This window comes from Leiobunum rupestre, chromosome 2 (assembly GCF_980474605.1).
Source record: "Leiobunum rupestre chromosome 2, qqLeiRupe1.1.hap1, whole genome shotgun sequence".
NCBI lineage: Eukaryota > Metazoa > Arthropoda > Arachnida > Opiliones > Sclerosomatidae > Leiobunum > Leiobunum rupestre.
The window spans coordinates 13,437,351-13,463,278 of record NC_143385.1 but is presented as its reverse complement, the minus strand read 5'-3'; the positions used below and the strand labels follow the sequence as shown (position 1 = coordinate 13,463,278).

Here is a 25,928-nt window from a genome sequence, read left to right as displayed (position 1 = left end):
TATTTCTGGCACCTCTCTTTAGGCCGCAGCGCCAAGGACCATATAAAGAGTAACTTGCACGTCCATTATCCATACCGTTTGTATTAAAACTTCTTAGCGAAAGGCAGAAGCTGTTTATTCTAGCGCCTCTTGGCCAGATTACTCGCGTGTTCTCTTTTGTTATGGAATTTTCTAGAATAGCAAGGTAAAACTAAAATTGAGTCTAAAACGTAAACCAAGTCCAAAACAAAACTAAAAACCGGGAGGAAAGTTGAAGTAACTTTATGGATTTTTCTGTTTAGAATTTTTGAGTTAACTAAATTAATAATTATTGATTTAAAATTAATATAAATGCAATTTTTTAATTTGTAACAAAAGATCTGCTCCCTCGCGTTTTACATATATTTAAAAACTTGAAATTTTATTTAAGTGTTTGCAAACTATGAAGTATGTAGCATGTCCTTGGATTTTAATTGTAGTAGTTACTAAAGGTTAAAAGTCGCTAGAGGACTTGGTCCTGGAGTGGTACCTAGGGTATTAGCCTAGTTAATTATTTTTATTATTATTTTGCCATGGTACCCAATTAAAATATGTATGATAATTGATAAGTTGATATGCACTATATTTTTGTAGGTTACGATTAAATCATTTTGATCAAATCGAAAAAATTGTTCGAAGGAAGGTTGAAAATAAAGACATTTTGTAGAACAATTAGAATTAATTTGAATGGTAAGTTAGAGTTTACCACAGTGGCGTAATATAAAATTATGGGCCCGCCTGCAGCCTGAGACAATGGACCCCCTTCAGTGTTTTTTATTAAGAGCATTAGAGAAGGCTAAGTAAAATTAAAAATTTAAAAGACCCTCTTTTAGGACGGGCCCGTCATTATACCACTGATTTACTAAGTTCGCCCAGGGAACTTTGTTCTAGGCTATACTGTATTTGGTTTAATATTTTACTATTTTCAAGTAAAACGAACAGTGATTTCAATTACTTTTTTTGACAAATATGCAAACTATTTGGCTATTTGAAAACCAAATACGTCGAATAATTTGATATTCGAAATACTATTTGGTATTTGATCAGTTAACTGGTCTAAATTTTTGCCCTAAAAATATTCGACCAAATTATTTGACGTTATAAATATTCGATTTGGTATTTGCCGTGCTTTGAAAAAAATATTTGATATTCGATTCGATCCCCAAAAAATGGTATTTGCACACCTCTATTTAAATCTGATTCAATCATGATTAAATGATTAAATTGATTTAAATGATTAAATCATGATTAAATGATTAAATCATGATTAAATGATTAAATTGATTTAAATGATTAAATCATGATTAAATAATTAAATCATGATTAAATGATTAAATTGATATAAATGATTAAATCTGTTTAAAATGATTAAAATGATTAAATCTGTTTAAAATTATTAAATCCTGATTATTTTTTTTATCGTGATTAGTATGATTAAATCATACTTTAGTTTTGATTTTATTGATAAATTCTCGATTTGACCGATTATATTGATTAAATCTAATTAAAATGATTAAATCTAATTAAAATGATTAAATCTAATTAAAATGACTAAATCTAATTAAAATAACTAAATCTAATTAAAATGACTAAATCTAATTAAAATAACTAAATCTAATTAAAATGATTAGATCTAATTATAATGATTAAATGTAATTAAAATGATTAAATCTAATTAAAACGATTAAATCTAATTAAAATGATTAAATCTTATTAAAATGATTAAATATAATTAAAATGATTAAATCTAATTAAAATGATTAAATCTAATTAAAATGATTAAATCTAATTAAAATGATTAAATCTAATTAAAATGATTAGATCATGATTAGAATGATTAAATCCCGATTAAAAAGATTAGATCATGATTAGAATGATTAAATCTCATTTTAATTGTGATTAGATTTTCTAATCTTGATTAGATTTTCTAATCTTGATTAGATTTTTTAATCTTGATTACCCTGATTTAATCACGATTACCCTGATTTAATCATTTAACTATGATTAAGACGCACTCAAAATGGAAGTGACCTGCCCCTCGGTTTCCACAAGGCGTCGTTATATTATTATCTATATAATAAAACTCTAAGCCCCTTTCGTCGCATTTTTTCTGTCTTTCATTGGCGACTCTAACGTGGCATCGCCGCAGGTACACGGAGGTACACACCGAAGGTATGCCTAGCGCTTCGCCTTAATACTAGGTCATCTACATAATTTTTTCTGACTTTAATTCGCGCCTCTAACGTGGCGTCGCCGCAGGTACACGGAGGTACACACCGAAGGTATGCCTAGCGCTTCGCCTTAATACTAGGTCTTTGAGTATATTTCAAAAATCGGGTAATTTCTCTGTGTATAACCCGTGGTCGTTGTGCTTCGCCTTAATACTAGGTCAAGTATATTTTGGTCATTAACTTTGTTTTTGGAATTTCGGATCGTATTTCGCACTGGCTCGAATTTCGCACGGGCTCGAATTTCGCACGGGACGAGCGTATTTTTATTTGTTCGTCATGAGAGTAAATCAGCGATTGGACACAGGGGTTTAAAGGAGTACAGAGGGGTTTGGGACGGCGGCGAGTTTTTGAGTTATTTTTCCGATAAAAAGGGTACAACGGAAATTCTCGCATGGGAAGAGGGGAGGGGAGTACCACGGTAACTATCACATGGGAAAAGGGGGGAGGGGGTACCACGGTAATTATCGCATGGGACAAAGAGGGAGGGGGTACCGCGGTTATTATCACATGGGAAAAGGGGGGAAAAGAGTACCATAGAAATTATCCCTTGGGAAAAGGGGGAGGCGGCCTTACGGCGGTGGTTCGAATATGGGGAAAAGGGTGCTTCGAAACACAACACTAGCTGAGAAGCCTGCCTTACAGGCGGGCTTCTCAGCTAGTTTACCATTAAGATTTTACACAACTTGGTTATTTCCGAAGGCAATGTAGAAGCCGCAAAGGTTACCAAAAGCAATAGAACACTGATGGCGGCCATTTTTGGGCATTTGTAATCAGGAGACTGTCAAGTATCATTGTTATGTTACGAGAAAGCGTGAAAAGTGTGAGATTATGAACTATGTGGTGAATTATATACCGATTTTACCGTGTTTTTCTATTTTGTTTTCACACTTGAAATTCAGTGCGAAGTCTTTTACAATTGCTTTAATAATATCAGAATTTGCTTTGACTAGAAAACAAAATAAAATGACTTGAAAGCAGCTAATTGCGATCCCAGACGGACCGTGCAAAGTGGCTAACGTGTAGAAGTACCCTTTAAACATCCGCTTATTCCACGTTGTGTAGTTACAACCGAAACAACTGTACGAAAAAATATCTGACGCGTAAATGTATTCCCAAATCTTCGTGGCCATAGATAAAGTAGAGAACGGGTCATAACACAAGCACAAAATCACCAGAAAGAACGATATTACAAATTTAGGAATCAGATTGGCCAAAATACCTGTGAAATGACACCCATCCAATCCTAAAATATACCAAACATATGGTAAAACGAAGTGACTTGAAGAGCTTTTACACTTTTACAGTGCATTATTTTTTGCTAAACGATATTTTTTTACTTTAAATAATTAAAATGGGGTTAAGGGTGTGCTTCTTTTAAGTGTTGATGTTAGGAATGTTGTTTCCCAATATATTCAAAGTGAATGTCTCTTCGGGGCTCATTGAGGTGGCTTTGTACATTCAAACCTTCATGTTCATTTTCATTTTAAAAGAAAACGATTCACCGCAGCAAGCAAAACAAAAAACCCATACTATGATTCCCGACGAAGAATAAGAGTAAAGTGTTAACAGGAAGAAAGAGTCTTTATTGACAGTGAAGGCTCTGGATTGCCAAATTAAATGAAACTTTTTTGTCAATTCGCGAAGAAATCCCTATTATACGTCATAAGGCTATAATTAGAGTCGTGTTATATTATTTCGTTTATTGCATTCTAAATCTTAATGGTATTTAATTCATGTTTTTTTATTTCGTTTATGGTGTTCATGGCCATTTTAGTCGATTACAGTCGTGACCGTCAAGTGAAGGAATATCTGAATTTTATAAGTGTGACTTTGGTTTTTGGAATGGAATGTGTTGGTAGGTTTGAAACTTCCATTCTAGTAGCCCAAAAGATTATTCCTTATTTTTGTTTCGGATGGATTTGTCTTCTGTTCAATGCGATATTGTTCTTGGAAAGTTTCTGACCCACAGCTTCGTGTTTTTAATTCTTGTTCTTCTATTGGGATTCTCATTCAGTGTCAACTGTATCATCTACGTGGTGATATATCCATTAATAAGTAAGACACACGTGGTTCTTATCAACGGAACGACTAAATGCGTTACTAGCTTGGTTCTACTGCACATACCGAGTTTTATTGGTAAGTATGATATAGATCTTGTAAAAAATTAATTTATTATAACTAACGTTAAATGTTATTCTATTTTAAAACCATTGCATTATTGTTCTTAAGCTAAAATTTGGTTTGGAAAATTAAGTTAGTTTCAGCCATAGTCCAGCTTCGATCTTTTAGCGTGTGTGGCGACCGAACGGAAATTCTTAAAGCGCACCCTTTGGGTTGTTAAGGCAAACTTTATTCAGCATTCGTAATTTTAAGGCACCACTCTTCTCCTCCTACAGTCGTTGAGACAAATAAATTAGAAATGAGCATCGACAATAGATAAAATTAGAACTAATTATCAAACAAAGAAATTTTAATTGTATTTTATTTTTACTATACTAGCCAGCTAAGGATTGGTTGGGAAGCTATTTTTATATAATCTTTTAATATTTTCTAAAAATCATTTCTTATATTTTCTGTGAAGATATGAATTAATTTAAAATAGGTGCATTTGTAGCGTATAGTTCTTATAAGCCAGGGAAGTGCAGTCGTTAGAGAAAATTTAAGTGATCGTTTCTAATCCACTCGGCGTGATAGTGAGACGTCGTGCGCCATCTTGTGGCAGACACATTAACTAAACATTCGTAGCGTTTAACTTTAGGCAGCTATTTCACACAAATCCCCGTTAGATCCGACTGACAAACAATTGCTTAAAAGTACTTTGTTTTAATTCCTTACATCTCCACGAGGAGATCAAGATGTTAATTTGGCCAGCAATCGTGTGCAAATCTCGCAAAGCGGCGTAGCTCATTTAAAAGAGGAATATTTTTTTAATCAAAAACGCTAAAGACGTCTGCATAAAAAAATTTAAATTGAAGATTCTTTAGGTTAAAAGTTATTTTCGATTCTATCTCGGGGACTACAAGTACATCACGTCCATTTTATGCGCTTTCAACTTCATTTCCGCCCCAAAAGTGGCTCTGTATGACGTTAAAACCGAACAAAATTAACAAACTGGTGGCTCGACGTAAAGAGGCGCTTTTTTTAAATAGATGTCGCTAGCATCAAAATAAAAAAGCGGTACTTTTAGTTACTCCCGCATTGATGGGATCGTTTGTAAATTGGTCTATATCATAAATTACAGTTATTTAAAAAAATATTTTCACACGGGATATATAATTTTGGTTAAAGTCCAATAAATAGAGTAAAGGTAGCCTAACTTTACCCTGCAATGGCTCTCTGACGACGTTATCATTTGGTCATTTTTAATCTAAGCTTCCTTTTCGAAAAAAAACATGGCACCTGGCTCTCTAGTTAAGTCGCAATTTTCGATGAATCGGATAGATTCATGGCCATCTCTAATAACAGGGGCGTTTTCATTATACAGGTGGCAGTGATAGAGCCGCCACCGGCTTTAATATATTTTTTATGTTTTTTTTTACTTAATTAACCTCAAAATGTTATAATTACCGTGGTAATTACCTCCCACTTTTACCTATGTGATAATTACCGTGGTACCCACCTCTCCCTTTTCCCCATGTGATAATTACCGTGGTACCCTTTTCCCCATAGTAGAACCACCCAAGTAAGGCCCTTCCGCCCCCTTTTCCCCATGTGATAATTACCGGGGTACCCCTCCCCCTTTTTCTCATGTTAAAATTACCGTGGTACCCCCTCGCCGCTTTTCCCATGTGATAATTACCGTGGTACCCTCTCCCCCTTTTCCCCATGCGAGAATTTCCGTGGAACCCTTTTCCCCGCAATAATAACTCAAACTCGCAGTCGTACTAAACCCCCCTGTACCCCTTTAAAACCCCTGTATCCAATGGCTGATTTACTGTCATGACGAACAAATAAATATACGCTCGTCCTTGAGCTCCGATTTCCCTCCGTCCCAAATAAACACGCAAGCCTTCTACAAAAGTAAAATATCGCAGGTTATTATGTTGTATAAATTACGTACAACCTAAAATACCAAAAAATAAAAAAATATATTGTAAAACAAATATACAACAAAAATGTTAGATATGTATAATAAAATATATAAAATGAACTCGAAATGCAAGACCAATAGATGCCTTATCAGAGATTCTCCCACATTTATCCCCTTTCGGTAGAGCCTATCAATGGAACGTTATCCTTTCGTTTCATAAGACTGTAGGTGCGCACTCGACCCAAAACTGAAACTTGTAACACGACACTGACGTTCTTATTAAAGTTGTAGTGTACTTTTTCCAAGTTGTCTACTTTATTATGTAATTATTATCAAACAGTTATCACCAATCAATTAACTGTTAAATCAAGAACGCATTTCCGGTTACTTTAAGTCTAGCGTTTGACTTAATTTGCTTCATATGTACAAAACCACTAGCCTATGTAAATATTGGTCTTTTGATTTAAATACGCTTTAAAAATAGTGGAAATAATAAATATCATAAATCCCCGACACTTTAGGCGCTGTTCACAAATTACGTAACGCGGTAGGGGGGAGGAGGGGTTTGTGCAAGCGTTACTAATTGTTACGTGGGGGGGGAGGGTTCACTAAAATGTTACGTAACACATCTTATTTTTCATATCGTAGAATAAAATTTTCATCACTTTCAGAAAAAGTCGCAATTGACCAATAACAAAAGAGGGGCCGCAGACGAGTCTTAAGTGAGATCTCTGGACGGAACATCCTGTTTGTGACGTTTTGAACCACCATTGAAATATACAGGCGGAAGTAAGGAAACGGATGGTACGTCCAAATGCTGGGTGGCCAGGTAAAAAATTTTATTTTCGGCCCCCCAACTTTCATCATGGGTCTATTATTAAAAGCATAAGCATTTTCATTGGTTTACCCACGTTTAAAAGAATTTCAAATGACCTTGATCTACAGTTTCGCCTATTTTCCCACGCTCGGGATGGACAAAGGTGCGAGACCGATAAGTAAAATTTAGAACCTGGTCTTATTGTACTTAATTACCAGCATATTAGTTGTTTTGTACTATAATAATATAAGGGGGGTCGATATTTGTTACGTAATTTAAGAAGATGGGTCTTTCCATTTGTTACTTTTTGTTACGAGGGGGAGGGGGGAATATACGTGAGTCCAAAAAGTGTTTTTTCTGCGTTACGTAATTTGTGAACAGCCCCTTATTAAAACATTTTTAAGATAAATTGTTCGTGCCTAGGAAAGAAGTAATTAATTTGAAAAGATTTTGGATGAAGGATAACCAGCACGCCGCGTGAGGTAGAATCTATCGTGCCGCCAATTTATAGTTAATGATACGGCTACATTATTTTTGTCTTTCAATCTGTTCTTAATATAAACAAAATTCGCCTTGAAAATGATAAAAGCTGGAGAAATCAGATATATGTAATAAAGCTCACATATCAGTGCCCTCATAAGGAGTATGTAGGCCGAGCTAATTTACAGATATAAATTTATATTTTCTGTATTTTCCTAGTTTCAAGATCAATAAGAAAAATATATTTTAATTTAAAACCTTTACTATTACTCAATATGACTTAAGGGTGAATTTTATTTACTAAACTTGCGAGCAAGTGTTTGCTTTAAGGGGTATTGTCCAGAGGTTTGGTCTCGTTGTCGAGTGTTTCCCCCGTTTATTCCCTCGAAACATTTGGCTTATCCTGGGAAGAAGCTTCGATAACACTGACCACATCCAATTTGTTCTTCTTCTTTCTAGATAATAAAGCACCATACCTTATCTTTAAGAAAATGACCACTCGGTGTTTATTATTTCCATTTGTATGGAAGGATGGTTCATTTAATTAGATTATAGCTTCCAAAGTATACAATATGTGTCTTTGAGATAAGTATCTTTTCCCATATGATGTTAATGTCGTTCGTTTGAAACGTGCACCATCGTAAGTTTTCTTCTGGTTTTTTATAAACTAAAATTATTGGATGCCGAATTGGAAATATTTCTAAAAAGTTAATATTTCCATCATTAGATAGTGATCCGATTGATACACGTGGTTATTTTTATGCCTTAAATTAATGATACATTTTTCTTATAAAAATATGTCAATGAGAAACTTAATTAAAAATAAATCAGGGTTCCTATGGATCCATGAAAATAATAATATTATATATATTTTTGATCTTTGAATTTACTATGGTTTTAGCGGAGATGTCAGACTACATTTTGGGGTAGAAAAACTATTAGATTAAATGAAAACATATGGCTCCTGATCCAACTAGGATTCTTAGTAATTGACCATTAAAGCGATTATAGCACAAAATCCTATTTTATGGTGCACCTTAACATCTAACACATAATCTAAGACATAACAAATAAACATTAACAATACGATAACTTTAACTTAAAACTATTAATAACGTACCGATAGGGATACGTTTAGAATCTGCGAGGGTACAGCGCCTTTCTTTGCCTTGAGTACGATGTCACTCAATTTAAGCGTTTCGCAGTATTCGAAGATATCGGAGAAAATGTCCGACGGATATTTTGCTGTAGTGTTGTCTGTAACTTGAGTCGTTAATTAATGTTTCTCAACAGTCAAGGTCGACACCAGCGCGGATACTTTTTAAAACTAAGCACTTACACAATCACTTCGCAACTCTTTGAATATTAATATCAAAATGCTTGGCAACCTCCAGTCGAGAATATTAAAGTCAAAATGGAGAAATTTAATCTGGCCAGACACACGTAAGTAGCCCGATAAATTTGAAACCCAATCTACTGGCTCCAAGCAACCCACACTTTGAGAAATGACGGTTAAATTTTCGGAAATTATTATTATTTAGTTGAAATTAAATTATTTTACTTTGAAAATGTCCAAAAATTCCACGGTACAAAGTTGTCCAGATGAATATCGGGAATTTGGTTTAAATGGTCAAAATAACCCTAGAAATATGCGAAATATTCGGGGATAAGGTAAATCTCTCTTGGAATGACTATTTGATTTCTGTGAAACGACAATAACATTCAACAAATGTTTGGGCTATTCACTGTTAAAAGTAAAGGTTTTATTTTAGAACCTTTTACAATATTTAAGAAATCTCAAAGTGTTGCCAAAAATCATGTTTAAACCTTCTGCTCTCAAAATTCAGTCCTTTCTTGAAGCGTTTAAGCACTTATTTTACACTTTTTTAAATATTTTACTTCAAAAATAGTAAGAAGTTAGGCCTTTTATACGCTATTTTCATTCCTTTATAGGGCCTTATTATTTTTAATTATTCAATTTCTTAACCCTTAACATAACCAGACTAAGCTGGTTTTCGACCCTGGGCAATTATCCGAATGAGCATCTCTGAAGTATAATTTATGTATTTCGATAATTGATTTAGATATGACTGGAGCTCTACGGCGTCCGTATTTGGGTACGAATAGTTTAATCAATTAAATAAAAAATGCTTTCACCAAAGCAGTTGAAAGGTGGATTTAAGGGGTAGTAGTTGAGATCTATGAAGGCGCAGATATTGGAAATGATTTAGGTTTAAAGAGTGTTGTTTTTGGAATTTTCAAAAGCGAAATTTTTTTCTAAAATAATTTCCATCGATTTTTCCTCACCTTTTATATATTTAAAAACACTTCACTTAAATTTGAGCCTTGAAACTGTAATGGTAAACTGAGAAAATTTTATTTTACATCCCCATTAAAAGTGGCACAGCCGTAGATCATCTGGAATCGCCAATTGTAGAATTTCACAGATTGAATCATCTGAATGTAATCGGTTATTTTTGCATAAGGTCATTAATATTGAAATTGAAAGATAAAGCTACTTGGATAGGTTTTTTTTATTTAACAGCCAAATTAAAAAGAATAATCAGTAGAAGGAAAGTAAGGTCGACCCGTCAGTCCCGGGTTCGGGTTTGGGTTCCGGATTGAAATCCGGGATTTAAGGGGTGAAATGGGGGTAAAATCGTCGAAAAGTCAATGTATTTATGATATTTCTCGCGACGATTTGTTTTCTCGTATATCAACATATTGTGTTCAGGCCCAACTTGTTTATTTATCTCCGCTTATCTCAAATTTCAAGAGTACACGTATATGGTACTTGAACGTATTTCTTATCGCGTTTTATCATACGGAATAAGTTGAAATGATGTAAAAAGTGATAACCTAGACGGCGCGTGCGCGGATTTCAGAGTGTTTTGACGTCATGGAATATTTGTTGTTAAAGTAGAATGGAAATATTTTTAAACTTCATTTTAATATCGTACGTAATAAGATGAAATGATGTAAAAAGTGATAACCTAGGAGATAGCACGCGTGCGCGGATTACCCTCGAGGCACGGTTAATTTGAATTTAAAACATGGAGTGTTTTGACGTCATGGAATATTCGTTGTTAAAGTGACGTACATTGGAAATATTTTTAAACTTTATTTTATTATGTCGAGTGATTCAATACTTTAAAGAGATAAACTGTTATATAAAACGCGTGTGGCATTGGGTAGTGGGGGTTTTTCCGGGAACTTTCCCGCATACGAGAGCGTTTACCACGTATATTTCCGTATAAGGGCGTTTTCCGCGTAGTTTTTCCGCGAATGAGCACGTTTTTCGACACCGGCGCGTTTTCAAGTAGTTTTCTGCATTGGGGATCTTGTTTCTTGGTATGTTGATGAAAACTCAGAAAAATTTGAGATATACTGATAAAATATTACTCTGATTGACGGGAATTCTCGTCACTGCTTATCGAATGTATAACACCTTTTAAGGAAAATAACTTTTTGAGACAAGGCTGCCATCTATAGAAGCGTTTTACAGTTCATTGAAAAATCAATTTTTTTTAAATCATCATCTCGTTCATAATTGCCTTTCTATCTCTTCAATTTTAAAAGTATATCCTAATTAATTCTATATTTTTAACATTAACAAGTATCCAAATTATACCAACTTTTAACCAATTTTCCCCAATTGTACTAATTTTTAACAGAATTTCCTAAATTATTCTAATTTTTACCATAAGCCAACTTAATTTCAAAACTATTGTCTATTTATGAAAATTGAGTTTTGTACGTATTTGGAATCGTTTCATTTTTATCCCTAAAATGGGTGATTTGTAGGAAATTTATATTATTTTTATTGGCTTTACGATATTTCAAGTTAATTTATAAAATTTATAAATGAGTTTAATTAAATTAATAATTAAGTTGCGTTCGTATATTGAATCGGTATTTATTTATAATAACTTTTTCACCTAGATTAATTTTTTTATCCCCCACACTCTCGATCCAGCTCCCTACTATACGTGTCCATTTATAAAATCAAAATTGAACCGTCATGAGTAATCCATATAAACGTAAAAGACGCGGGCGTCTTGAAGTCCAAGTTTCGTTTCCACAGAAATAGAAACAACAAGAGGAAAGGGTCTTTCTGATTACCTAACTTTTAACATTGCTGGACGTTTTATATTTATTGTGTTCTGTTACTTATAGTCATATGGATTTCCATTCATTCGAGGAAGTTAGTGAAATAGTGGAAGAGTATAATAGGACGTGGTTAGATATGCAAGAAATAAAAGAGCATTTGGACGAAATGGAAAAGCATTTAAAAAAGTGGGAATTGAGTTAGAAGAAACTTGTCAAAGGGAAATTGTACTGAGAAATAAAGTTAAAGATATAAAACCAAACACAATTGGATTGAAAATATTGCAAGATAGTTGGAAGGGAGCAGAGAAGTAAAGGGATAATATTGTATGTCATTGATTGGCTTAAGACCTGTTATGTAAAATATAAAATAAAATATGAAATAAAATAAAATATAAAATAAATTAAAAAATTAAATATGAAATAAAATAAAATATAAAATAAATTTAAAAATTAAATATGAAATAAAATAAAATATAAAAATATAAAAATATAAAAATATAAAAATATTAAAATATTAAAATATTAAAATTACTAATTTTTAACAGAATTTCCTAAATTATTCAAATTTTTGCAATAAGCCAACATAATTTTAAAACTATTGTCTTTTTACGAAAATTGTGTTTTGTAGATATTTTGAATAGTTTCATTTTTATCCCACGTTACAAGTTATTATAATTGGGGATATTTTGTTAAAAGTTAGTATAATTTGTGAGATTCTTTTAAAAAAAACTGCATAGTTTTGGTTATTTTCAAACAAAAATAGAAAATTAAAGCCTGCTTTTTGATTTTGGATACCTCGGAGCTTAATAACAACGCTAATCACTTGCATCTTGTAAAAAACAGTAACCTGAGATTAGAATTAAAATTTGCCAAACCGTTACCGGAGCCGATTTCCATTCTAATTTACGCTGAGTTTCTTTAAGTATTTTTTCAATCCTTATACCTATATTTACATATTGGAATTGTTACAAAAGGTTCTTTTAAACGTAACTTAGTACATTAATTTATTTTGGAAGTTCAAAACGTATTAAGAGCCCTTCAAAGTACTATAAAAGGATTTCATTTACAAACTAAATGCATTTGAAATTATATAGCATAAAAACCCACAGCTTATAAATAAAATTACATCAAGGTTTTCAAATCAGTATTATCAGTTAAAAGAATTAAATTATTTGCATTGTGTTTTATATTCTTCAATTGTGTTGAAATCCATACGGTAATAAGGATCAAAACGCGATAATATAAAAAGTCCTGCAAAACTAATCCTTTATCGAAAAGTCATCTTTGTATTGTTGTAATTACAGTATAAACAAAACGATAACCAAAACTAAATCCTATTCCCCATTTTTCTTTCTTATGGTGAAGGACGAGCTTTTTTTGTAGCATTTATGGATGGAGGTTCAAAAGAAATCTGGAAAATTCGTTCGCTATGTCATTTTATGTTCAGCTGTAGAACGAATAATCGTAATCTTATCATTTCAGGGTAATTAAAGCAAATTTAAGCTGTACCACACGATCTTCGCTCCGATAAACGAAGGTATGCTCTATCCAAATGCATACAGATGGAAATTATATTAAAAAAAAATAGATACGCAGACAGAATAATATAGGCACGCTGCCTGAATTGTTTATAATATTTGATAAAAAGTATACCGGTTGTTTGCGAAAACATCTGCCACCTTTAATTACTATAAATATTATTTATTAAATAGATATTAAAACATTATTATTTATTTTAATTTTCTATTCAGAACTGTTTTATATACAACTTACTTATCTCTTAATCATAGTTTCGTACCTTTGGAAAAATTATAAATATTGTAAATTTGTGCAAAAATTATCTCCAAATGGCCATGGACAGAATATTTTACCCGACGAGGAATCGTACACTAACTCATATACAAATTACGACGTTAAACCAAATCAAAATAGATTTGAGGTTTGCTTTTAAGCATCACTGTAATTAAGAAAGAAATATAAAAACATAATGCAACTAATTTTTTTTACCTGAGTTTAATACCTTGTTAATTGTTTAACTTCTTTCATTTTTAAAAATGTAATTGCTTGACTTAAATAAAGCGTGAAAATTATTAGTTTCAAATGATATTTTAAAATCTTATCCACTCTGAAGTCCATTTTTCAGGTATTAGTAAGTATTTCATACAAACTAACTTCTAAGTTTGAAAAAAAAATGAATTTAGTACGTAAATAAAATCGTTTTAAAGTACTTTGAAGGACTCTTTATACGTTTTGAACTTGATTAAAATTAAAAACAATAATCTAAGATACCCTTTAAAGTTAAATTCCTTTAGAGTTTATCAGTAAAACCACTTACTTTAAGTATTTTTAAATCCGTTCGGTCTAATAGTAGATTACGCACCTATAATCCATGATGTTTTCATTTAAATTCAAATTATAACGAATTGAAAGTTTGAAGAAAATATTAATTTAGTTTGTAAATGAAATCCTTTTATAGTACTTTGAAGGGCTCTTAATACGTTTTGAACTTCCAAAATAAATTAATGTACTAAGTTACGTTTAAAAGAACCTTTTGTAACAATTCCAATATGTAAATATAGGTATAAGGATTGAAAAAATACATAAAGAAACTCAGCGTAAATTAGAATGGAAATCGGCTCCGGTAACGGTTTGGCAAATTTTAATTCTAATCTCAGGTTACTGTTTTTTACAAGATGCAAGTGATTAGCGTTGTTATTAAGCTCTGAGGTATCCAAAATCAAAAAGCAGGCTTTAATTTTCTATTTTTGTTGAAAATAACCAAAACTATGCAGTTTTTTTAAAAGAATCTCACAAAATATACTAACTTTTAACAAAATATCCCCAATTATAATAACTTTTAACCTGGGATAAAAATGAAACTATTCAAAAGATCTACAAAACTCAATTTTCGTAAATAGACAATAGTTTTAAAATTAAGTTGGCTTATTGCAAAATTAGAATAATTTAGGAAATTCTGTTAAAAATTAGTAATTTTAATATTTTAATATTTTAATATTTTTATATTTTTATATTTTTATATTTTTATATTTTTATATTTTTATATTTTTATATTTTTATATTTTTATATTTTTATATTTTTATATTTTTATATTTTTATATTTTTATATTTTTATATTTTTATATTTTTATATTTTTATATTTTTATATTTTTATATTTTTATATTTTTATATTTTTATATTTTTATATTTTTATATTTTTATATTTTTATATTTTTATATTTTTATATTTTTATATTTTTAATTTTATTTCATTTATTTTATATTTTATTTTATTTCATATTTTATTTTATTTCATATTTTATTTTATTTCATATTTTATTTTATTTAATATTTTATTTTATTTCATATTTTATTTTATTTCATATTTTATTTTATTTCATATTTTATTTTATTTCATATTTTATTTTATATTTTATTTTATTTCATATTTTATTTTATATTTTATTTTATTGCATATTTTATTTTATATTTTATTTTATTTCATATTTTATTTTATATTTTATATTTTATTTTATATTTTATATTTTATTTTATTTCATATTTTATTTTATATTTTATATAACAGGTCTTAAGCCAATCAATGACACACAATATTATCCCTTTACTTCTCTGCTCCCTTCCAACTATCTTGCAATATTTTCAATCCAATTGTATTTGGTTTTATATCTTTAACTTTATTTCTCAGTACAATTTCCCTTTGACAAGCTTCTTCTAACTTCAATTCCCACTTTTTTAAATGCTTTTCCATTTCGTCCAAATGCTCTTTTATTTCTTGCATATCTAACCACGTCCTATTATACTCTTCCACTATTTCACTAACTTCCTCGAATGAATGGAAATCCATATGACTATAAGTAACAGAACACAATAAATATAAAACGTCCAGCAATGTTAAAAGTTAGGTCACCAGAAAGACCCTTTTCTCTTGTTGTTTCTATTTCAGTTGAAACGAAACTTGGACTTCAAGACGCCCGCGTCTTTTACGTTTATATGGATTATTCATGACGGTTCAATTTTGATTTTATAAATGGACACGTATAGTAGGGAGCTGAATCGAGAGTGTGGGGGATAAAAAAATTAATCTAGGTGAAAAAATTATTATAAATAAATACCGATTCAATATACGAACGAAACTTAATTATTAATTTAATTAAACTCATTTATAAATTTTATAAATTAACTTGAAATATCGTAAAGCCAATAAAAATAATATATATTTCCTACAAATCACCCATTTTAGGGATAAAAATGAAACGATTCCAAATACGTACAAACTCAATTTTCATAAATAGACAATAGTTTTGAAATTAAGTTGGCTTATGGTAAAAATTAGAATAATTTAGGAAATTCTGTTCAAAATTAGTACAATTGGGGAAAATTGGTTAAAAGTTGGTATAATTTGGAGACTTGTTAATGTAAAAATATAGAATTAATTAGGATATACTTTAAAATTGAAGAGATAGAAAGGCAATTATGAATGAGATGATGATTTAAAAAAAATTGATTTTTCAATGAACTGTAAAACGCTTCTATAGATGGCAGCCTTGTCTCAAAAATTTATTTTCCTTAAAAGGTGTTATACATTCGATACGCAGTGACGATAATTCCCGTCAATCAGAGTAATATTTTATCAGTTTATCTCAAATTTTTCTGAGTTTTCATCAACATACCAAGAAACAAGATCCCCAATGCAGAAAACTACGTGAAAACGCGCCGGTGTCGAAAAACGTGCTCATTCGCGGAAAAACTACGCGGAAAACGCCCTTATACGGAAATATACGTGGTAAACGCACTCGTATGCGGGAAAGTTCCAGGAAAAACCTCCACTACCCAATGCCACATGCATCTTATATAACAGTTTATCTCTTTAAAGTATTGAATCACTCGACATAATAAAATGAAGTTTAAAAATATTTCCATTCTACGTCACTTTAACAACGAATATTCCATGACGTCAAAACACTCCATGTTTTAAATTCAAATTAACCGCGCCTCCCGGGTAATCCGCGCACGCCTTCTATCTCCTAGGTTATCACTTTTTACATCATTTCATCTTATTACGTACGATATTAAAATGAAGTTTAAAAATATTTCCAATCTACTTTAACAACAAATATTCCATGACGTCAAAACACTCTTAAATTCAAATTAACCGCGCCTCCTGGGTAATCCGCGCCCCTAGGAAATCCGCGCACGCGCCGTTTAGGTTATCACTTTTTACATCATTTCAACTTATTCCGTATGATAAAACGCGATAAGAAATACGTTCAAGTACCATATAAGTGTATTCTTGAAATTTGAGATAAGCGGAGATAAATAAACAAGTTGGACCTGAACTCAATATGTTGATATACGAGAAAACAAATCGTCGCGAGAAATATCATAAATACATTGACTTTTCGACGATTTTACCCCCATTTCACCCCTTAAATCCCGGATTTCGATCCCGAACCCAAACCCGAACCCGGGACTGACGGGTCGACCTTACTTTCCTTCTACTATAATCAAACTACATTATTATTCCAATCTGTTCTTAATCTAAACAAAACTCGCCTTGCAAACGATAAGAGTTCGAGAAGCCCTAGATATATGTTAGTTCACATCTCAACGCACTCATACGTTTTATGAAGGCACTGCTAATTCAAGGAGATAAATTTATTTTTGCTATCATTTTCGAGTTTACAAAATTCAATTTTACTAAACGAAATAAGTAACAATAACTTAACGTTAAACCAATCCAATAACTTTATTTGCCAAGTTTAGAATAGATTTGGTTAGTTGTTCGAGATGGGTTCATTCGCATCTTACATCGCGACTGAGTGGTGGAGAATCAGCAAGTGTTTACTTTTGTTGGTCTTGTCTTCTGGTTTGATCTCGTCGCCGGGCGTTGCTCTGGTTCTTATGCACGAAACATTTGCCGTGTCCAGGGAAGAAGCTGCGATACCACTGGCAACATACAATTTGTTCTACTTTTTGTTGGGTAAGTAACGTATCATACCTTATCTGTAAGAAAATAACCATGAAGTATTTCATCTTGGCATTTGTATGGAAGGATGGTTAAGTAAAATAGTTTATAGCTTCAAAAGTGTATAAAACAAGTATTTATTTCTATACGTCCCTTATGTCGTTAGCTTGAAACGTGTACCTTCGCGGGCTTTCAATTGCCTTTTTTCATAATGTATTGTCTAAAAAACTTAATTTATAAGTAAATTTAATTACACAATTTCATTTTCACATCGTTAGATACACGAAGTAACTTTCTTGTCTTAAATTGGCACTTCTATTGTGATAGATAATATGTTTCTAGTAATATGAATGAAGCGTTAATTATACTTTTATATAACTCTTGTTACGCCTACGAACAGAAGAAATGAATGAATTCATAAGCTACCTTGACTTCTTTGGTGAGATTAGCTAACTTGTTGTCGAGAGGATTGTGCAAATATTTATGTAGTTGTTAAATTAATAAATATTTGTCTAGACGATTTTGAGTTATGCGAAAAATTATAAATAAGATTGAAGATTACTAGTGAATCTAAAACCTTTATTGAAAATGAAAACTTAACTAAATCGATAAGTTAAACATTAGTAACGCTTACAAATTTATTTATTAACAAGGTGTGCTAATAATAATATTTATTTCACAAATATTAACTTTCTATGCAACTACTGAGGCATAACCCATACATTGGGGTTGTCAGTATACATAAAAAATATTAATGAAATTAAAAACAAATAATAAAATAAATTCAAAAGGTTATTTGACAATTGAAATTCAAAGAGCAATTAAACAATTGAAATTCAAAGAGCAATTAAATGAAATTCAAAAACAATTAAATTTAATTCAAAGAGCAATTAAATAAAATTCAAAAAGCTAAGAATTTTGAAGAAGCCAAATCGCTGGTGACAGCTGGAAAATTTGTTACTTGTTCTGGCGTTTCTGAAGAAAAATTAGTCGTTCTAGGCCAAGTATTTAGTGAATTTCATATATACCGGTGCATCTATGGATAATATCACATCAATACCCAGGTAGCAAAATAACGTTTGTAAAATGGTCAATATTTGATTTTTGGTCAAAATAACGTTTAATGGTTATTATCCCACTAATTATAAACGTTTATATTTAGTAAAATATTGACCTCTTTTAGAACTCATGTTTTCATCAAAATAGTTAGGTTGAAAAAACCACGTTATTTACATTATATTTATCACAATCAAAAACGTCACTTTTAATGTGGATATTAAGGTTAAAATAACGTTTTATTATTTAACTTTTTAAGGATATATCTTTTGACAAACATGAGACGTTGTTATATTTTTTGCTATCAACTAATTTTTTAATCTAACTAATAATAAAAGTTTATATTTAGTTAAATATTAACCACTTCTTAAACATGTTTTAATAAAAATATTCTAATTAAAACATGTTATAGAAATGGTTAATATTTAACTAAATATAAACTGTATTTATATGTTTGTTTGTCCGCTATAGGAATCTACAGTTTTCAACTTAGGTCGACCAAATTTGGTATACTATCTCATGGTACCCTGACTGTGGTTTTCAACGGTTACGGTCGGCAAAACATCTTTAATTAATTGGATTAATTTAAAAATTAGGTATATCCGCTATACACAAGATACTACACTTTGGTCTTAGCCAAAAGACCGATTTTATTTCATTCTTTGTCCCTACACACGGAAAACGATTAAAGTATAGTAATGTTTTTTAAAAGCCTTCTTCTATAGACACTAGGCCTTGTGATAAAAGGAAAATTATTGTGTTATAAACATACAATTGTTTAAATTTGCATAAATCAGTTGGTTATATGGGGTACGGTGCCATGCGTGGAGAGAGTTACGGCACCGTTGTACATTCATATTGATTTGATTGTGACGATATTTGTCATTGCCGCTTTTTATTAGGTAATTGGCTGCACTATTTGTTGAAAGGTCTATACTTAAGGAAAAAAATTATTATGTGTTGTGCTGTATATTCCCGGTAAATATCGGGTACCTTATCTAGTTAAGTAATTTTCAAAATGTTCAAAACCGACGTTTAATCGACTTTAGTCCTATAACGTTTATATTAGGTTCATTATGCATCGTTTAAAAGTTTTATTAACATATCATATTGACGTTTAATAGACGTTAATTAAATAACGTTTATACTTCGGTTTCTGTTAGTATTAAAAGACTTAATATCAACCGTTTTATAAACCGTCTATTTTGGTGACATCGTCAACCATTTCATAACGTTTATCTCTTAACATAGTTTCAACGATTCACAAACGGTTTATCAACGAGATTTTGCTACCTGGGTAGGCCCTCGTGAACAGACTACCCCTAGAATCTTCATTATGTAAACACGGCATAGAAGTACATTATTGATCTGGTAGGTGACAATAACATGGAAGAAATCACCGTGAAGTTGCATTTCTTTATATTCAAAGGAATGTTATTGGAAATAAAACATTTGAAAAAACGAATGATATTATCTTGCAAGGTCCTACTGACTACTGTCGAACGCACAGCGAGAGATATACAGGAAGTCCACTGAAAAACGATTCAGAATTAATAATTGAAATACTTTTATTCTTAGGAATTTTATATTTTCAGATCATATAGCACGAGCAGGGGGTCATTAAACGAAATCAAACTTAATGATCTTGAATTATTTCCTCAAGGTCATTCAAAAACTATTTCGAAAACCGTAAGGTTTAGTGACTCGGTTCCAATTAGAAAGGTTGCGTTATCACCATTTGTCCAACTGGCATTAAACCGATTTAAGATGCCAATAGCCAAGAAAATAAATACCAAAAACAAAACGGTCATAAAAAATTGTCCAAAAGATGATGCTCAGTTGATAATAGTTTTCATCTTAACAATTTAAAGTTAGTTCTACGTCTATTGAGTCCACAGAAGCCAAGCTACACGTAGAAGGAGCCTCCTCTAAGAAGTGCCCATTCTGGACTTTAAATGAAAACGGAGGTGAAAGCTGATACTTTGAGTGGATAATTCCAAAACCGTTTCTGATAAATGGAGATAGTACCGTCTAAATGAGATACACATCATTCGCATCTCTTTGTTTTTAAAACGATCTTAAAATCTCGGTATTTTTCCAGTCTAGATCTTTCTGCAATTTTTTGGCCATCTTAAAAAGGGAATTTGTAGATAACACAACCATCCATTGGTCTGTTCTTAATTTAAAAGATGAAATTATTAAAATACTCCAACGTTTGCGCTCCTTGAGATTGATTGTCCGACGAACGTTCATGGCCTTTATGACGAGACCTTCATGCGCAGACGGGGAAACCCTAGAGGAAAGATGATGTCGCTGATTGCGAAGAACTATCAAGTGTCTAACTCAGTCGAACAACTGTCCTTTCCAGGTCCTGAGCTTGACCCGTTTGTTATCTCTCTACGAAGTGCTTCGTAAGCTCTATCCTCAAAAACGTTTTTTGACTGCCCCCCTTTATTAGAGTTAGGGTCCACTTCACCTCATTATTGACGTAATGAGGTCACTGAGACCAGTGGCAAACTATTGCTATTTGTTAACCAAACATCTATATTGGGTCCTCGTCGGTTCTTGGGTCGATTGTTTAATTACGCGAAACTCAGAATCAGAAACGATGCTTTCACCACAATTTGCAACATACTCACACATCAAATGTAGATATATTTTAGCAGTAAGTATTGCTCATCAGGTCAACGGATGTAAGTGACCTTTAAACTGTTCAGGCACTTAAAATATGCAGAAAGAAAGGGGAGTATTATCTTTAGATAAAACATGCAAAAACCCACACGAGTAACGCTGAGTGAAATAATTCACAGTGAAGAATATGGATCCTTTTACTACCAGGAAATTCTAAGAAATAATGAAACTTATAATGTATATTGAAGACCCGCAAGTAAAACATCTGTACAGCAGAATATTCTTAATAAAATTCTAAGTTAATTTCACATTACAACCATGTTCCTAAATTTCAGTTACTTCAATAACTCGTGGTTAGTGAAATATCACGTCAATACTTTCAAAAAATTATTAAACTTATTTTTTAAGTATGACATACTACATCCTAAACATTGAAAATGAGTAATTATATGTTATATTGTAATTAGGGTTGACATCTGGACCTATGGTTCACTTTTTAAGAATCAGGAAAGCACTTTTCGTTAGCATGGCAACTGCCGCTCTGGGATCTGTTCTTTCATTTTTCAACCCGACGTTCTTTCCGGAGATCACTTGGATTTCATTTTGTTACGCGTTGAAAGGTAAGGATTTATGAATCTGAAATATTAGTACAAAAAACAGTTACCACCTCAAATTTCACCAACTTAACCATTTCAATCATTGCTAACTACATTGAAGAACGTCTAAGCTAAAACACTCGGCAAATGTGCATTCCGTCGATCAAGTGTTAACTTAATTTTCTGAAAATCAGGACGCTGATGGTTTCTTACTTATAGCTTAACAAAAAGGAATCATCAACGTATAAATGATTTTTATCAACATTTCTTCTGCGCTTACGTACCAAACAAGACGGTGAAAAATCAAATCACCTCGGGATGGATTTTTCAACGTCTGTTGAGGTACGCAAGCGCAGAAGTAAAGTTGATATAAATCATTTATTCTATTTCGAAAACCCCTGAGCCATAAAAATATACTCCTTCTCATATTAATGAATCATACGTTAACTTTCAATAATCTTCAATTTTTTTATCTAAGTAGTCATAAATTAATTTATTTCTTCAATAAAATAATGTAACCATAAATTCGGTGTGACTTAATTTAATTAAATCAACATTCTTTGAATAAATAAGTTAAAGATAGATAACTGGTTTATCGCATTTAAATGGTCGTTTCTTTAATCATTTAAACAGCGAAACAGATATCTAGGAGAATAACGCGTTAGGTTGGTCGTGTTATCTTTTAATAAACACAGAATTTACGAGTTACGTCAAGTTCATAAACAAAATCGATAGACTTATGTGCCAAAAGAAAATCCGCCGTTTTCGGTTCAATTTCAGTCTGTGTTAAATTCTATTAATAGTAAACAAAACTACCAAACATAATCCCACAATCTACAATAACGATGCCAAAGTATATACAAAAATTCTGAAATAATTTTTTTCTTTGGAAACATTCTTGAAATTGCGTTGTCATTGTTCACCATTTTCAAATATGAATGGAAATGAAAACAATTTTTATTCGTAACTCATACTTGTTACTTCTAATATTTGCATATTTCTAAAATGTTATAACCAGCTATTCCAACTCTCTTAAAATATTCCATACCATAAAAAAATGTTCTAAAAATCGAGAAAGTATAATTAAACTATAAACTTGAAGCCTCCGAACTTTAACATCGCTCATACTAGACCTTAAAACCCGTGTTAAGTTGGTTTTTCTATTCACGTCATTAAGTAGGCAATATGAGTTTCTGAATTTAGATATTACTTAGTCATAAATGTTTGCTATTTCTGTACCTCTTTACGATGATTTCAGGTGGTGGATCAACCCACATAATATCTTTAGGACTTCAATACCTCACCACGGATTCTACTGAACACCGCGCCAAAGTGTACTTCCTAGTGTTAACAGGCTTCTCTCTCTCCGGAATGTTGTTTCCAGTTCTGTTCCAAGCGACTGCCTCTTTCTACGGGCTTCGCGGCGCCTGGCTCATCGAAGCGGCGTTGTTCATTCAAACCTTCGTGTTCATTTTCATTATAGAAGAAAACGATTCATCTCAGCAAGCAAAGCAAAAACCTCACACTAACGAACCAGAAGAAGAAATGAAAGAAACATTTTTACAGGAAGAAAAAGCCGCTATTGCCAGTGAAGGCTCAAATTTGGCAAATTATATGAAAGACATTTGCCAAATTGTGAAGAAGCCCTTATTTTTTGTTATAATGATATTTAATTCATGTTTTATTATTTCATTTACTGTGTTTTTGACCCTTTTAGTCGATTACAGTCGCGACCGACAATTGGAAGAATATCTGTCCGTGATAATGGCGACCTTAGTTTTTGGGATGGAATTTGTTGGCCGGTTTATAACAACGATTCTAGTAGACAAAAAGACTATGTCTAATTTTAGAATTGGATGGATTTTTCTTCTTTTGAACTCGATATTGTTCCTGGGTATGTCCCTGACTCACAAATTCGTGTTCCTAATTGTTGTACTTCTATTGGGAATCTCGTACGGTGCCTGCTTCGTCATCTTCGCGGTGATATTACCGTCAATGGGAAAGACAAACGTGGCTTTTATCAGCGGAACGTCCAAATGCATTTCTGGTTTTGTTTTGCTACTCTTACCGACTTTAATTGGTAAGTATAGTATAGATCTTTGTGAAAAATTGGTTTTTATATAACTAAAATCCTTGACTATTTTATTGAAAAACCAATTTGACTAAAGGTAAAATCTTAAGCCGTATTCCAGCCTCAATATTTATCTCTCCATTAACGAAGAAACCTTGCGGATATCAAAGGTGCAAGTTGTCCAATTTCAGACATAAGTATCTCTTCCCAAATCAAAGAATCCTACTGCTCCTGTCATCTTGGAGTATAATTTTGAGCATGCGTTTGCTCTTCATTTTAAAATTGTGACACTTATTTGAACTAAATGATAGACTACGATCTGGTTTGGAGTACAATGATTCTACACGAGTATATAAAGTTATTTTTAAGTTTTACTTTAGTCATCTTTCTTTATTTTTATTTAGCTTAATAATTTGTTTTTACATATTATGGTGATATTTCCAACACTTCTAAGCGCGTAAAACTAATTTGTTAAATTTATTTATTTTGCGGCGAAGAATTGAATAAAATAAAAATCGACGTTTTGAAGCGAATAGCTTTTTATTCGTTGTAAGAGAAAATGTATCGTAATTATTCATCACAGCGCGATCCTGAGAGAGTTCTAACGCCATCTAGAGGCAGAAACGAATTAAGTTTCGTCACCATTAAGGTTTCACAAGAAAATCTAAATGAACTGCTTCAACACATCGGTATTACGAGTACTTTTATTTCATTCTTTTAAGATCATTATAAAACAAGAGCTTGCATGAATTGATATTCTTCAAAATAAATTGGCGTCTGTAGAACTAGAATTGCACCAATTTGTTGAGGGAGACTTACGGTATTTAGACTGGACCATGGCTGCGACTTCAACCGCTATATTTTACATTGATAAGAAAATATAAAAGTAACTGGGAACAAACAAACCTAGTTTTGTGGTATTGTGGCTTTGCTTCATTCTTTTCTTTGGCTTCGCCTAGTAAACATTTTGTGGCTCCCTTTTTTGTCTGAAATCGACTAAAAGAGTCTTTTAACAATTTTTTTACTAAATAATATTTTTATATTCATTAAATGAATTAAATGTTAAACTTTAAATAAGATAATTAATTTATATTTTATAATTTTGATAATATAATTAAACTAAATATAATAAATAATTTAAAATACATTTTAAAATTTCAATACAAATCTTTTGGCTGTTTTTAAAATATGGTAGTATTATTGACCAACAGATAGCGTCTAATACATATTGCTCAAATAGGATCTACGCGCATAATTCAAAAAAGAGCGCGTCATGCAAACGTGGCGACATCTGTTTGTTTGTTCACCATTGCTTCTACATTATCTTATCTTGATATTTACGAAATATTTTGTTAAAGGTTATTTTCGAGACTATCTCGGGGACTACAAGTACATCACGTTCATTATAACTGCTGCCAACGCATTTTCAGCCGCAATAGTCGCTCTCTATGACATTAAAACCAACCAAGTTGTTTCTTCCGTGGAACCTTAATATATCTTCGAACTTATATTTAATAATTAATGAAACAATAAATTTTTTAAACTTCTAATAATTTTTTATTTCAATATTCATCCAACAAGTTCTAGTCGTATTTTATTCATCCCCTAAAATACGTTTGAGTAAATGATCACCAATTATCCGTTTCTCTGAATTGTTTGAGTACAAATCAAATTACAAATTTCCACTCGTCAAAGTACTCGAGATTGGAGATATGAAGGCGATAAGATCTCGTTGTGTTTGGGATAAAATGTTTTTAGTAGAAAATTTTCATCGTCAAAATGAGGCCACCAAAAGAGAATTAAGTAGTACGAAATCGAAATGGTTACAATATACAATTTCAAATAGATTAATACTGTAACAGTTTTGGTACCCTTTTAAAATCAGTACTTATCAGTTCTATT

The 25,928-nt window shown here is 31.6% G+C and overlaps 1 protein-coding gene across 4 annotated transcripts; it reads left to right on the top strand.

Annotated features, from left to right (window-relative positions):
- The first annotated feature begins 17,347 nt into the window (after nt 1-17,347).
- On the top strand, nt 17,348-25,547 carry LOC149956155 (uncharacterized). Of its 4 annotated transcripts, none has more exons than XM_090164644.1 (4): nt 17,348-17,687; nt 21,827-21,979; nt 23,214-24,035; nt 25,385-25,547. In XM_090164644.1, exons 1-4 carry the CDS (start codon nt 17,495-17,497, stop codon nt 25,516-25,518), a joined length of 1,302 nt encoding a protein of 433 aa, XP_090020770.1. In that variant the 5' UTR covers nt 17,348-17,494; the 3' UTR covers nt 25,519-25,547. The 4 variants fall into 4 exon arrangements, with proteins under 4 accessions (XP_090020770.1, XP_090020769.1, XP_090020772.1 ...); XM_090164643.1 differs by lacking the exon at nt 25,385-25,547 and adding an exon at nt 24,124-24,366; XM_090164646.1 differs by lacking the exon at nt 25,385-25,547 and adding an exon at nt 24,177-24,350.
- The last annotated feature ends 381 nt before the right edge of the window (nt 25,548-25,928 follow it).